The 17,310-nt window shown below is 41.2% G+C and overlaps 1 protein-coding gene across 1 annotated transcript in view; it reads right to left on the reverse strand.

The window, feature by feature from the left end:
* The window catches only part of LOC115115430 (alpha-(1,6)-fucosyltransferase-like), a 187,754-nt gene that overhangs the window by 52,000 nt on the left and 118,444 nt on the right, over window positions 1–17,310 (reverse strand). Inside the window, exon 3 of the mRNA XM_065026209.1 lies at window positions 547–668. Within this exon, the coding sequence (XP_064882281.1) occupies window positions 547–668 (122 nt within the window). The remainder of the gene's footprint in view (window positions 1–546; window positions 669–17,310) is intronic.

The following is a 17,310-nucleotide window of genomic DNA, read 5'->3' on the forward strand; positions in this document are numbered from 1 at the left end:
CACACACACACACAGAGAGACACACACAGAGACATACACACAGATAAACACACAGAGACATACACACAGACACACACACACACACACACACACACACACACACACACACACACACACACACACACACACACACACACAGACACACACACACACACACACACACACACACACACACACACACACACACACACACACACACACACACACACAGACTAACACAGACAGACACACACACACATGCTCTCTCTCTTCCTTTCTTCCTGTGACACTACTTCTATTCCCACCTAGCAGCCAACCCTCTGACACGCACCTCTTAGACACACACACACACGTAAGCAAACAAAAAGCACTCACAAAAACACACACAGAGACACACATGTTTTCCCTGTCAGATGAGTTTAGCTGCTAACATAGACCAGGCTAATCATAATCCTAGGCTATCTGACCCACCGCCTTACCTCCTTACTCTCTGGGACTCTGTAGCTTCCACCTCCTCTGCCCCCATACATCCCTCCCTGGCCTCCCTGATCCCCCTGGCCTGCTCACCATCTCCAGTCAGTCTCTGGAAGCTGTGTATCTTCTGCTTGGCTCTGGTCAGCTGGTCCTCCAGGGAGCGTAGCCTCCCCACAGCCAGGGCCCCTCCCTCTTCTACCTGGTCCTCAGGTATCCTAACACAAGAGACAGGGGGGAATAGAGAGAGAGCAATGGGTTATCAGAGTGGGGATGTGTGTGTTTGTTTTTCTACATCTTTGTTAGCTGTGTTAGTATATGAGTCAGAGCTCTTTTACTGTGTGTGTGTGTGTGTGTGTGTGTGTGTGTGTGTGTGTGTGTGTGTGTGTGTGTGTGTCTTTGTGTGTCTGTCTTGATTAAATGTGAGCAGAAATCAAAGAGCACTCTGTTCAATAGTACATTATTTTGCTGAGCAGATTTGCAGCTGAATATCTTACAAAGCCTAATTGCTAATTAGGGTCTAAATGATGTTTGGGCGTCCTTTTGGTACATTTAAAATGCTCATTGCGTTTTTTTCACTAATGAGTATTTGTAAAGGATAATGAACCCTACAAAACTGTATGTCTGCCCTGTTTCGTTGTTTATAGTGTGCTATAGTGAACAGTAACATCTCTCTTCATTCCGTTTGTATTTCCTGAACATCTCAAATGTTGACCTGTTCATTATAACACAGGTGTGCACACAAACTAAATGCAAGCGTGCAAGAACACACACAGTCTTGTACAAGTAACCTTGTGTGGACACACAATTCAGTCCCATTCAAAATCCTATTTCCCATAACCCTTAACCCTAACCCGTACCCTTACCTTAACCCAGAAACCTAACCTTAACCCTAACACTAGCTCCTAAACCTAAAAATAACCCTAGCTCCTAAACCTAAAACTAACCCTAGCTCCTAAACCTAAAACTAACCCTAGCTCCTAAACCTAAAAATAACCCTAGCTCCTAAACCTAAAAATAACCCTAGCTCCTAAACCTAAAAATAACCCTAGCTCCTAAACCTAAAAATAACCCTAGCTCCTAAACCTAAAAATAACCCTAGCTCCTAAACCTAAAAATAACCCTAGCTCCTAAACCTAAAAATAACCCTAGCTCCTAAACCTAAAAATAACCCTAGCTCCTAAACCTAAAAATAACCCTAGCTCCTAAATAACCAACCTTTGACCTATTGGGGACATTTTGTGGGTCCCCATTTGGTCAAATTTAGTTTATTTACTATGGTCCCCACAAGTATAATTAAACACGTAGACACACAATATATTTTACTATCCTTTTGGGGACCTAAAATTGATTTCCTTTCAAAATCCTATTTTCCATAAATCCTAACACTATACCTAAACTTAACCCTGAACCCTAAACCTAACCCTTAACCAATGATGGAATGGCCATCTGGAACAGCGGAACTTTTCCCGGTGGGCCGCTTGACAATTGGGGCCGATGTAACGCAAAATATGAATAACCCCAGCCCCCGCTAAAATAAAAATAACCAAGTGCTGTGTGTCTGACTGGCCCAGGTGAGTGGGCTGTCGGCCCACTGCCGTTGGGTATTACATCTGTCAGCCTCTCTCTCCCAGCCAATTACTTTTGGTCCAGTCCATTCTAACTTTACCTGAGCCCTGCCCCTTTCCAATCTCTGTTAAGTGGTGACATTTGGATAAATAGTGGAGTGGAGCAAGGTGGACAAACAAAAAGAGAAACATTTTTAAGGTGGTGCTGAAAAGCGGAGAGAGAAGTTGAAGTCCCTTGAGGCTGATGCAGCCAAATGTTTTAAAATAACAAATTATTAATTTGCTGCCAGTATCAGTCAATCATATCAGCCTAGTGAGCCTGGAGGCACTGGCAGCAGAGAGCAGAGAGAGCAGCCCATTGAGCCCAGTGAACCAGTTCAACTGTTAGTCAAGGTTTTGCAGCTGAAGCAGTAAGACCGAAGACAATAGCGATAAGATAAGCAATGCTTGAGTTTGGCTAGCTGGCTATTTAGCTACAGTGGAAGTCGGAAGTTTACATACACCTTAGCCAAAACTGTGGCAAAATGGCTTAAGAATGAACATATCAGACTAAGTGACCCAAGCTGCAGCCAAGGTCTAAAAAGTCAATGAACCCAAAAGGCAACACAAGGTTGAAGACAAAGAAATACAAATTCTACCCATGTCTAAGCGGGTGAATTCAAGCCGGACCACCTAGCCTCTCCATCGAATCGAGGTATCTACACTGTTTCATTTCTACGCTGTGAGCTCTGAGCTACAGAGCTGTCTGTCCTCAGAAGACCCCTTCCAGAGCAAAGGACGAGGAATCAGACCACTAAGCCAAAAGGACACTGACATTGTGAGGACAACCAGAGAGTTGCGCCGGAGAAGTGCATTGAGAAGCCTAAACGACCCACGCAGAGCTTCCCCTCTGAGACCTCCAACACATAATTACATCATTATATTCTGACCCATAAGAGCGGCAGTTTGGGGCAAGGCTAGGGTTAAAATAAGCATAGCTGACAAATGCACCCAAATGTATATTTCTCTCGTGTACTTTCTATTTTTCTCTCTCTTTTAAATCCCCATCGTGGGTAACACGCGCCATAGTGTGTTGGTCCGTTATACTAAATTCTAATCAATAGCCTAGAATGTGTTTTTGTCTATGTGTATCTTTAATCATCATTTTAGCTTTCTAGTAAATAAATACTCAACTAAGATTGGTCTGGTACGAACTCATTGGTGAGACCCGGGTCTGAACTCATTGGTGAGACCCGGGTCTGAACTCATTGGTGAGACCCGGGTCTGAACTGATTGGTGAGACCCGGGTCTGAACTCATTGGTGAGACCCGGGTCTGAACTCATTGGTGAGACCCGGGTCTGAACTCATTGGTGAGACCCGGGTCCGTGCAGATTCCCGGATTATGCGACGTTCAGAATGAGACTGTAGAGGATTAATTAGCAACTGTTTGTAAAAAAGATGTTCTGATATTCTTTGAGTTAATTTGGGAAATAGAAACTCAATAAAAACTAATTTTCCCATGGTGCCCCAGGTTAATGAGTTAATAATTGCTTGATTAATTTAATCACGCAATTAGAAACCTTTAATCATTCGATGAGCAACAGTCGTCACATTAACTAATACAAAGTCACGACAATAGTTTTGTTCCTGTTTCCTCCAGCACAAGGTCCTTTGCTGTTGTTCTGGGATTGATTTGCACTTTTCGCACCAAAGTACGTTCATCTCTAGGAGACAGAACGCATCTCCTTCCTGAGAGGAATGACGGCTGCGTGGTCCCATGGTGTTTATACTTGCATACTATTGTTTGTATAGATGAACGTGGTACCTTCAGGCATTTGGAAATGCCTGACACAGGCGTCTTGCTCCAACTGGTGAAGAAAGTGCTTTAAAGAAGTTAAAGAAGGTCTTTGTACCAGATGAGGGTCTGTATGTTGATGTCCTTCTCACTCTTTCAACCATACAAGATCAGAAAAACATCAACACCCCTGCATGTGTCAAGGCACGGGGATACTTTGAGGGGTTTCTGAAGTATGAAACAATACCTAAAGCTCAGATATTACTCAGAATATTTCAGGTCACCTCACCAGTCTCAAAATATCTTCAAACAAGTGAAATGGATATTCCGCCTGCGCATCGTATGGTTGTGTCTACAGAAGAGCAACTGAAAGGAATGGCTAGAGATTTTGAAAAACTCAAGGCAGCTTCAGACAGGAAGTTGCAGGAACGGGATGAGGAAACAGAGATGGAGTGAGAGACCACTCTGCCAAAAAGGGCTCGAAAGAAGAAAATCACGCCTGGAGAGATGGCACTAGATTAGACATTTACTGGGGCAGAGAGTGCACACATGATTGGTGTCCATAATCAAATTCTGGATACAGTTATAGATACCATCCATCTGCGATTTCTGAGTAACGGCACTTTGTATGGCTCTTCTGGACCCTAAGAACTTTAGTCAGTTAACATCCAGTGCCAATGGCCTTACACAGAGCCCATCAAGAACTAAGCAAATGTTTGATCAAATTTGACAGCAGAGCAACGGTGGCCAATTTACAGAGTGAGCTCATGAGTCTGGCAGAACAGTGGACTAGGTTAAAACAATGGGGATTTGAAGAATACACAACCAGGACTATGGAGGATCATGAGCCTGAATGAAATGAAGACAAGGTAGAGATAGTGAACAAGAGATGTTCATCTTGCAAGGACTGTCCACTGTCTTGCTACCGTATTCTTAGTCAGTACAACCTATTGACCGACGCATACCTGGGCCTTGCTTACAAGTTCATACTTACCCTGTCAGTAACTCAGGTACAGTAGCTTGCGAGCAGAGCTTCCCTACTCTGAAATTCATCAAGAGTAAGCTCAGGAGCACTCTATCTCAACAACACCTGGAGGCTTTTATGCTCATGGCAACTGAGCGAGATGCTTTAATGGCCCTGGACCGTGACCTGGTTATAGATGGCACTGCTGAGAGAAGTGAGCTGCTGCAGAAACTGATCAATTAAGGAGGTAGGAAACATGTTTATTTTAATTGTATTCTATGACTTGCCTGCTCACCAGTCTTTTCACCAACACATGTCTTCCTGTATTATTTGTTTTACTAGTCAGATGGTTCCAGAGATCCTTGCCACCTTGATGCCAGTGCCATTGTGCCAATATGTGCTCCTTCTAGCCGGCCATTTTTCATTCCCAATCTGTTCCTGCCCTTAAACCTAATCCTAACTCCTAACACTAAACCTAACCCTAACCTTAACCCTTAACCCTAATCTTAAAATGGCATTTGTAATTTTCCGTTTTACTATCTTTGTGGGGACTTTTAGGTATTTTCGGTACCCACGAGGACAGTCACACACACACACACAGACAAGCACACACACACACACACACACACACACACACACACACGTTATCTAATACATTCATATTTATAAGAAAATATAAATAGCTTCTAAGTACATGCATCAAGAGACACAAAGGCTAATGAGTCATCAAGGCATGCAAACTCAATTTGCTCCCTGAGTGGGGAACATAATGCAGAAATAACCTTATAACCTTATCTTCATTATAATACAAACACTTTTTTAAATGTATTTTATTTAACTAGGCAAGTCAGTTAAGAACAAATTCTTATTTTTAATGACAGCCTAGGAACAGTGGGTTAACTGCCTGTTCAGGGGCAGAATGACAGATTTGTACCTTGTCAGCTCGGGGGTTTGAACTTGCAACCTTCCGGTTCCTAGTCCAACGCTCTAACCACTAGGCTACCCTGCCACCCCATATGTATGCACACACACACTCATGCACACATACTATGCACTCACGCACATACACACAGACACACACATACACACACTCACACACGCGCAAACACACTCACACACACAGACACACACAATGTTTTGCAGCTTCCCCTCCCTTGACCCTCTCCTCTCAGTTGGGAACTAAGCTAAGAAACACAGACTGATGAATAACAGACTGATGAATGACAGACTGATGAATAACAGACTGATGAATAACAGACTGATGAATAACAGACTGATGAATAGCATAAGGATTAATAACAGACTGATGAATAACAGACTGATGAATAACAGACTGATGAATAGCATAAGGATTAATAACAAAGACTGATGAATAACAGACTGATGAATAACAGACTGATGAATAACAGAAGGATGAATAACAGACTGATGAATAACAGACTGATGAATAACAGACTGATGAATAGGGAAGGATGAATGACAGAAGGATGAATGACACACTGATGAATGACAGACTGATGAATAAGGGACAATGTTAACATTTAGAAAACACACACAGATACATTCACACACACACACACACACACACACACACACACACACACACACACACACACACACACACACACACACACACACAGAGACATACACACACACATACACTGAGAAACACACACAGAAACACACACAGAGACACACAGACATCAGAATGATGAATGACAAACTGATGAATAACAGAATGATGAATGACACACTGATGAATGACAGACTGATGAATGACAGACTGATGAATAACAGACTGATGAATAACGGAAGGATGAATAACAGAAGGATGAATAACAGACTGATAAATAAGAGACTGATGAATAACAGACTGATGAATAACGGAAGGATGAATAACAGAAGGATGAATAACAGAGTGATGAATAACAGACTGATGAATAACAGACTGATGAATGACAGACTGATGAATGACAGGAGGATGAATGACAGAAGGATGAATGACAGACTGATGAATAACAGAAGGATGAATGACAGACTGATGAATAACAGACTGATGAATGACAGAAGGATGAATGACAGACTGATGAATGACAGACTGATGAATAACAGACTGATGAATAACAGAAGGATGAATGACACACTGATGAATGACAGACTGATGAATAACAGACTGATGAATGACAGACTGATGAATAACAGAAGGATGAATAACAGAAGGATGAATAACAGAAGGATGAATGACAGACTGATGAATAACAGACTGATGAATAACAGACTGATGAATGACAGACTGATGAATGACAGACTGATGAATAACAGACTGATGAATAACGGAAGGATGAATAACAGAAGGATGAATAACAGACTGATGAATAACAGACTGATGAATAACAGACTGATGAATAACAGACTGATGAATGACAGACTGATGAATGACAGGAGGATGAATGACAGAAGGATGAATGACAGACTGATGAATAACAGACTGATGAATAACAGACTGATGAATAACAGAAGGATGAATAACAGACTGATGAATGACAGAAGGATGAATAACAGACTGATGAATGACAGAAGGATGAATACGGAAGGATGAATGACAGAAGGATGAATGACACACTGATGAATGACAGACTGATGAATAACAGACTGATGAATGACAGACTGCTGAATAACAGAAGGATGAATAACATAAGGATGAATAACAGAAGGATGAATGACAGACTGATGAATAACAGACTGATGAATAACAGACTGATGAATGACAGACTGATGAATGACAGGAGGATGAATGACAGACTGATGAATAACAGAAGGATGAATAACAGACTGATGAATAACAGAAGGATGAATAACAGACTGATGAATGACAGACTGATGAATGACAGGAGGATGAATGACAGACTGATGAATAACAGACTGATGAATGACAGGAGGATGAATAACAGAAGGATGAATAACAGACTGATGAATGACAGAAGGATGAATAACAGACTGATGAATAACAGACTGATGAATGACAGAAGGATGAATGACAGACTGATGAATAACAGACTGATGAATAACAGAAGGATGAATAACAGACTGATGAATGACAGAAGGATGAATAACAGACTGATGAATGACAGAAGGATGAATAGGGAAGGATGAATGACAGAAGGATGAATGACACACTGATGAATGACAGACTGATGAATAACGGAAGGATGAATAACAGAAGGATGAATAACAGACTGATAAATAACAGACTGATGAATAACAGACTGATGAATAACAGACTGATGAATAACGGAAGGATGAATAACAGAAGGATGAATAACAGAGTGATGAATAACAGACTGATGAATAACAGACTGATGAATGACAGACTGATGAATGACAGGAGGATGAATGACAGAAGGATGAATGACAGACTGATGAATAACAGAAGGATGAATGACAGACTGATGAATGACAGACTGATGAATGACAGAAGGATGAATGACAGACTGATGAATGACAGACTGATGAATAACAGACTGATGAATAACAGAAGGATGACTGATGATGAATAACAGAAGGATGAATAATGAATGACTGATGAATGACAGAAGGATGAATAGGGAAGGATGAATGACAGAAGGATGAATGACACACTGATGAATGACAGACTGATGAATAACAGACTGATGAATGACAGACTGATGAATAACAGAAGGATGAATAACAGAAGGATGAATAACAGAAGGATGAATGACAGACTGATGAATAACAGACTGATGAATAACAGACTGATGAATGACAGACTGATGAATGACAGACTGAGACAGAAGGATGATGAATGACAGAAGGATGAATGACAGACTGATGAATGACAGACTGATGAATGACAGGAGGATGAATGAAGGATGAATGACAGACTGATGAATAACAGACTGATGAATAACAGACTGATGAATAACAGACTGATGAAGGATGAATGGACTGATGAATGACACACTGATGAATGACAGACTGATGAATAACAGACTGATGAATGACAGACTGATGAATAACAGAAGGATGAATAACAGAAGGATGAATAACAGAAGGATGAATGACAGACTGATGAATAACAGACTGATGAATAACAGACTGATGAATGACAGACTGATGAATGACAGACTGATGAATAACAGACTGATGAATAACGGAAGGATGAATAACAGACTGATGAATAACAGACTGATGAATAACAGACTGATGAATAACAGACTGATGAATGACAGACTGATGAATGACAGGAGGATGAATGACAGAAGGATGAATGACAGACTGATGAATAACAGACTGATGAATAACAGACTGATGAATAACAGAAGGATGAATAACAGACTGATGAATGACAGAAGGATGAATAACAGACTGATGAATGACAGAAGGATGAATAGGGAAGGATGAATGACAGAAGGATGAATGACACACTGATGAATGACAGACTGATGAATAACAGACTGCTGAATAACAGAAGGATGAATAACATAAGGATGAATAACAGAAGGATGAATGACAGACTGATGAATAACAGACTGATGAATAACAGACTGATGAATGACAGACTGATGAATGACAGGAGGATGAATGACAGACTGATGAATAACAGAAGGATGAATAACAGACTGATGAATAACAGAAGGATGAATAACAGACTGATGAATGACAGACTGATGAATGACAGGAGGATGAATGACAGACTGATGAATAACAGACTGATGAATGACAGGAGGATGAATAATAGAAGGATGAATAACAGACTGATGAATGACAGAAGGATGAATAACAGACTGATGAATAACAGACTGATGAATGACAGAAGGATGAATGACAGACTGATGAATAACAGACTGATGAATAACAGAAGGATGAATAACAGACTGATGAATGACAGAAGGATGAATAACAGACTGATGAATGACAGAAGGATGAATAGGGAAGGATGAATGACAGAAGGATGAATGACACACTGATGAATGACAGACTGATGAATAACGGAAGGATGAATAACAGAAGGATGAATAACAGACTGATAAATAACAGACTGATGAATAACAGACTGATGAATAACAGACTGATGAATAACGGAAGGATGAATAACAGAAGGATGAATAACAGAGTGATGAATAACAGACTGATGAATAACAGACTGATGAATGACAGACTGATGAATGACAGGAGGATGAATGACAGAAGGATGAATGACAGACTGATGAATAACAGAAGGATGAATGACAGACTGATGAATGACAGAAGGATGAATGACAGACTGATGAATGACAGACTGATGAATAACAGACTGATGAATAACAGACTGATGAATAACAGAAGGATGAATAACAGACTGATGAATGACAGAAGGATGAATAACAGACTGATGAATGACAGAAGGATGAATAGGGAAGGATGAATGACAGAAGGATGAATGACACACTGATGAATGACAGACTGATGAATAACAGACTGATGAATGACAGACTGATGAATAACAGAAGGATGAATAACAGAAGGATGGATAACAGAAGGATGAATGACAGACTGATGAATAACAGACTGATGAATAACAGACTGATGAATGACAGACTGATGAATGACAGGAGGATGAATGACAGACTGATGAATAACAGAAGGATGAATAACAGACTGATGAATAACAGAAGGATGAATAACAGACTGATGAATGACAGACTGATGAATGACAGGAGGATGAATGACAGACTGATGAATAACAGACTGATGAATGACAGGAGGATGAATAACAGAAGGATGAATAACAGACTGATGAATGACAGAAGGATGAATAACAGACTGATGAATGACAGAAGGATGAATGACACACTGATGAATGACAGACTGATGAATAACAGACTGATGAATGACAGACTGATGAATAACAGAAGGATGAATAACAGAAGGATGGATAACAGAAGGATGAATGACAGACTGATGAATAACAGACTGATGAATAACAGACTGATGAATGACAGACTGATGAATGACAGACTGATGAATAACAGACTGATGAATAACGGAAGGATGAATAACAGAAGGATGAATAACAGACTGATGAATAACAGACTGATGAATAACAGACTGATGAATGACAGAAGGATGAATAGGGAAGGATGAATGACAGAAGGATGAATGACACACTGATGAATGACAGACTGATGAATAACAGACTGATGAATGACAGACTGCTGAATAACAGAAGGATGAATAACATAAGGATGAATAACAGAAGGATGAATGACAGACTGATGAATAACAGACTGATGAATAACAGACTGATGAATGACAGACTGATGAATGACAGGAGGATGAATGACAGACTGATGAATAACAGAAGGATGAATAACAGACTGATGAATAACAGAAGGATGAATAACAGACTGATGAATGACAGACTGATGAATGACAGGAGGATGAATGACAGACTGATGAATAACAGACTGATGAATGACAGGAGGATGAATAACAGAAGGATGAATAACAGACTGATGAATGACAGAAGGATGAATAACAGACTGATGAATAACAGACTGATGAATGACAGAAGGATGAATGACAGACTGATGAATAACAGACTGATGAATAACAGAAGGATGAATAACAGACTGATGAATGACAGAAGGATGAATAACAGACTGATGAATGACAGAAGGATGAATAGGGAAGGATGAATGACAGAAGGATGAATGACACACTGATGAATGACAGACTGATGAATAACGGAAGGATGAATAACAGAAGGATGAATAACAGACTGATAAATAACAGACTGATGAATAACAGACTGATGAATAACAGACTGATGAATAACGGAAGGATGAATAACAGAAGGATGAATAACAGAGTGATGAATAACAGACTGATGAATAACAGACTGATGAATGACAGACTGATGAATGACAGGAGGATGAATGACAGAAGGATGAATGACAGACTGATGAATAACAGAAGGATGAATGACAGACTGATGAATGACAGACTGATGAATGACAGAAGGATGAATGACAGACTGATGAATGACAGACTGATGAATAACAGACTGATGAATAACAGACTGATGAATAACAGAAGGATGAATAACAGACTGATGAATGACAGAAGGATGAATAACAGACTGATGAATGACAGAAGGATGAATAGGGAAGGATGAATGACAGAAGGATGAATGACACACTGATGAATGACAGACTGATGAATAACAGACTGATGAATGACAGACTGATAAATAACAGAAGGATGAATAACAGAAGGATGAATAACAGAAGGATGAATGACAGACTGATGAATAACAGACTGATGAATAACAGACTGATGAATGACAGACTGATGAATGACAGACTGATGAATAACAGACTGATGAATAACGGAAGGATGAATAACAGAAGGATGAATAACAGACTGATGAATAACAGACTGATGAATAACAGACTGATGAATGACAGACTGATGAATGACAGGAGGATGAATGACAGAAGGATGAATGACAGACTGATGAATAACAGAAGGATGAATGACAGACTGATGAATGACAGATGGATGAATGACAGACTGATGAATAACAGACTGATGAATAACAGACTGATGAATAACAGAAGGATGAATAACAGAAGGATGAATGACAGACTGATGAATGACAGGAGGATGAATGACAGACTGATGAATAACAGAAGGATGAATAACAGACTGATGAATGACAGACTGATGAATGACAGGAGGATGAATGACAGACTGATGAATAACAGACTGATGAATGACAGGAGGATGAATGACAGACTGATGAATAACAGAAGGATGAATAACAGACTGATGAATGACAGAAGGATGAATAACAGACTGATGAATAACAGACTGATGAATAGGGAAGGATGAATGACAGAAGGATGAATGACACACTGATGAATGACAGACTGATGAATAACAGACTGATGAATGACAGACTGCTGAATAACAGAAGGATGAATGACAGACTGATGAATGACAGGAGGATGAATGACAGACTGATGAATAACAGAAGGATGAATAACAGACTGATGAATGACAGACTGATGAATGACAGGAGGATGAATGACAGACTGATGAATAACAGACTGATGAATGACAGGAGGATGAATGACAGACTGATGAATAACAGAAGGATGAATAACAGACTGATGAATGACAGAAGGATGAATAACAGACTGATGAATAACAGACTGATGAATGACAGAAGGATGAATGACAGACTGATGTATGACAGACTGATGAATAACAGACTGATGAATGACAGACTGATGAATAACAGACTGATGAATGACAGACTGATGAATGACAGAAGGATGAATGACAGACTGATGAATGACAGAAGGATGAATAACAGACTGATGAATGACAGGAGGATGAATGACAGACTGATGAATAACAGAAGGATGAATAACAGACTGATGAATGACAGAAGGATGAATAACAGACTGATGAATAACAGACTGATGAATAGGGAAGGATGAATGACAGAAGGATGAATGACACACTGATGAATGACAGACTGATGAATAACAGACTGATGAATGACAGACTGCTGAATAACAGAAGGATGAATGACAGACTGATGAATGACAGGAGGATGAATGACAGACTGATGAATAACAGAAGGATGAATAACAGACTGATGAATGACAGACTGATGAATGACAGACTGATGAATGACAGGAGGATGAATGACAGACTGATGAATAACAGACTGATGAATGACAGGAGGATGAATGACAGACTGATGAATAACAGAAGGATGAATAACAGACTGATGAATGACAGAAGGATGAATAACAGACTGATGAATAACAGACTGATGAATGACAGAAGGATGAATGACAGACTGATGAATGACAGACTGATGAATAACAGACTGATGAATGACAGACTGATGAATAACAGACTGATGAATGACAGACTGATGAATGACAGAAGGATGAATGACAGACTGATGAATGACAGAAGGATGAATAACAGACTGATGAATGAGGGACAAGGTTAACCTTTAGAAAATCCCCTGTGATATTACTGTGAGGAAGACCCATCAGCGGTCAGTTCAGTCAGAAGTGTGTAGCGTTACAGAAAGTTCCGTTAGAAACAATCAAGCCTATTCATAAAATGGATATGTGTAACATTCTGAAAAAGTTTCACCACAATGAACACACCCCCAGTTCTAGCTGTGCTGTGACAAGACAATGAAAGGAAACTCCCAGAGCCCACCGTCTTATTGTTCATCACAGGATCACACTGGCAGAAGGGCCTTCATTTATTCATCATATCCCAGGAGAGAACTGGAGGCTTGCTCAGGTTGATGCAACATGCAGAATGTTCAGATAGACATTCACGTAGGCTTTTATAGAATATGAATCTTTTTGTTTGATTTGATCTCTTATTGTTAAACAAAACAAGACAATAAGGGCAGTGACAAGACAACAATAACTAACTGAGGAGGAGGTACATGACCATACAAGACAAACACACGCAATACAACACAGCCAAGACAATTATCAGCAAAGCAATGGTGGGGACTGGAAAGTTTGCCAGGATCTAAATAAATATTAAAGGAACATAGCCCTGGTGAAAAGTTAGAGGAAACCCTGGGCGCCGAAGACGTGGATGTCAATTAAGGCATCCCCCCCCGCACCTCTCTGATTCAGAGGCGGTGGGTTAAATGCAGAACACACAGTTCAGTTGAATGCATTCGGTTGTACATCTGACTAGGTATCCCCTTTCCCAGAATGGCTTTACATGAGGGGTTGATGCTTCCTGAATGGCCCAGTCACAATCCTGACTTAATATTGCTGTCCATCAGTGTTTCCCAACCAAATGTAAACAATACGTATTGACAAAAACAATGGATATATGTTGTCCTGCGAATTGGTCAAAGTTGGTCGAATCTTATTCAAAAATGTTTCGCAGTTGTAATGGCTGGCAAAGGTGCTTCAACAAAGGATTAACTCTGGGGTGTGAAGATCCATGCAGTCAAGACATCTTCAAAAAATGTCTCTATATTTTCTTTCACTTTGGAAATGTGAAATAGTTTGTATAAATTGGTAGGAAACTGCATACATATTCCTGTGAAAAATATTTCACAAACTTTTTCTGCTTTTTTTTAAAGACATACTACTGGGATCCTGCAGATGAACGTGGGGCTACAAAAACGCAATTACTGTTATATCAAGGAGGAACATTTATGGAAAAGAGGCCTGGGGCCATGTGTGTGTGTGTGGAGGGGGTGTATGTGTGTGAGAGAGAGGGAGACAGATACAGAGAGAGCATGTGAAAGAGACGGTCTCTCTGACTATCCCCTAGTGTTAAAGGTAGTGTAGCGGTAAAATCCCAGCTGGTACTTGATAAGCTATTACTTCAAACCTATTCCTCTGTTAGATATTCCACTAACCACCGCAGACATTTCAGATTCCCTAAATGACGAGGAGTCGGCGCTAATCCACAGCCAGACTCTCCAGCTCATCTCTCCAGGCCAGGCCAGGCTGAATGACCTGTCGTGCCCACAGACAGCTCTCACAATGGGGCTAGTGTTAGTGTCAGGCCCCCTGCCTTCCCTGAGACAACCAGGTCGATGGGAGTTCAGTCTGGAGGCAGCAGTAGCAGGCAGTGTCTGTTCAGTGGAATCATGCTGGGCTAATGATAGTACCCAGTAAATGAGCCCTGTAAGTGACTCTCAGCCAGCGGAGGCAAACAGTCTCTCTCAGCCAGTGGAGGAAAACAGCCTCTCTCAGCCAGCGGAGGTAAACAGTCTCTCTCAGCCAGTGGAGGAAAACAGTCTCTCTCAGCCAGTGGAGGTAAACAGCCTCTCTCAGCCAGCGGAGGCAAACAGTCTCTCTCAGCCAGTGGAGGTAAACAGCCTCTCTCAGCCAGCGGAGGTAAACAGTCTCTCTCAGCCAGTGGAGGAAAACAGTCTCTCTCAGCTAGCGGAGGTAAACAGTCTCTCTCAGCCAGTGGAGGCAAACAGTCTCTCTCAGCTAGCGGAGGAAAACAGTCTCTCTCAGCTAGCGGAGGTAAACAGTCTCTCTCAGCCAGCAGAGGTAAACAGTCTCTCTCAGCCAGCGGAGGTAAACAGTCTCTCTCAGCCAGTGGAGGCAAACAGTCTCTCTCAGCTAGCGGAGGAAAACAGCCTCTCTCAGCCAGCGGAGGTAAACAGTCTCTCTCAGCTAACGGAGGTAAACAGTCTCTCTCAGCCAGCGGAGGTAAACAGTCTCTCTCAGCCAGTGGAGGTAAACAGCCTCTCTCAGCCAGTGGAGGTAAACAGCCTCTCTCAGCTAGCGGAGGTAAACAGCCTCTCTCAGCCAGTGGAGGTAAACAGCCTCTCTCAGCCAGTGGAGGAAAACAGTCTCTCTCAGCCAGTGGAGGTAAACAGTCTCTCTCAGCCAGCGTAGGTAAACAGTCTCTCTCAGCTAGCGGAGGTAAACAGTCTCTCTCAGCCAGCGGAGGAAAACAGTCTCTCTCAGCCAGTGGAGGTAAACAGTCTCTCTCAGCCAGCGGAGGTAAACAGCCTCTCTCAGCCAGCGGAGGTAAACAGTCTCTCTCAGCCAGTGGAGGAAAACAGTCTCTCTCAGCCAGTGGAGGAAAACAGTCTCTCTCAGCCAGCGGAGGTAAACAGTCTCTCTCAGCCAGTGGAGGAAAACAGTCTCTCTCAGCCAGCGGAGGTAAACAGTCTCTCTCAGCCAGCGGAGGAAAACAGTCTCTCTCAGCCAGCGGAGGCAAACAGTCTCTCTCAGCCAGCGGAGGAAAACAGTCTCTCTCAGCCAGCGGAGGCAAACAGTCTCTCTCAGCCAGCGGAGGCAAACAGTCTCTCTCAGCCAGCGGAGGCAAACAGTCTCTCTCAGCCAAGTTTCAGTTTAAAGTTGTAATGTCACAATTAAAGTCAAATGCCTTTCTTGACAGCTCAAACCCCAACAATGCAGTAATCAATAACAATGTAGTACTAAAAATAACAAGGTAAAACGAAAACACGCTAGATATAATAAATCAGAAGAACACGAGTAACAATATTATATACAGGGTCAGTTCCAGAACCACATTTACAATATGCAGTGATACTGGAAGGATAGAGGTAGATATGTATAGGGATAAACATACTATATACTATATTGGGGTGGCAGGTAGCCTAGTGGTTAGAGCGTTGGGCCAGTAATCAAAAGGTTGCTAGATCGAATCCCTGAGCTCAGGGTAAAAATCTGTTGTTCTGCCCCTGAATGTTCTGGGGTGATAGAGTTAGATATGTATGGGGTAAATGTACTAGGGTAGCATAGTGGTTAGAATGTTGGACTAGTAACCGGAAGGTTGCAAGTTCAAACCCCTGAGCTGACAAGGTACAAACCCACTGTTCCTAGGCTGTCCTTGAAGTAAGAATTTGTTCTTAACTGACTTACCTAGTTAAATAAAGGTAAAATACAGGGTCATTTCCAGTACCATATTGTCAATGCGCAGGGATACTGGAGTGATAGAGGTATATATGTATAGGTGTAAGGGGACTAGGTATCAGGATATATGATAA

Source organism: Oncorhynchus nerka, linkage group LG13 (assembly GCF_034236695.1).
Source record: "Oncorhynchus nerka isolate Pitt River linkage group LG13, Oner_Uvic_2.0, whole genome shotgun sequence".
Taxonomy (NCBI): domain Eukaryota; kingdom Metazoa; phylum Chordata; class Actinopteri; order Salmoniformes; family Salmonidae; genus Oncorhynchus; species Oncorhynchus nerka.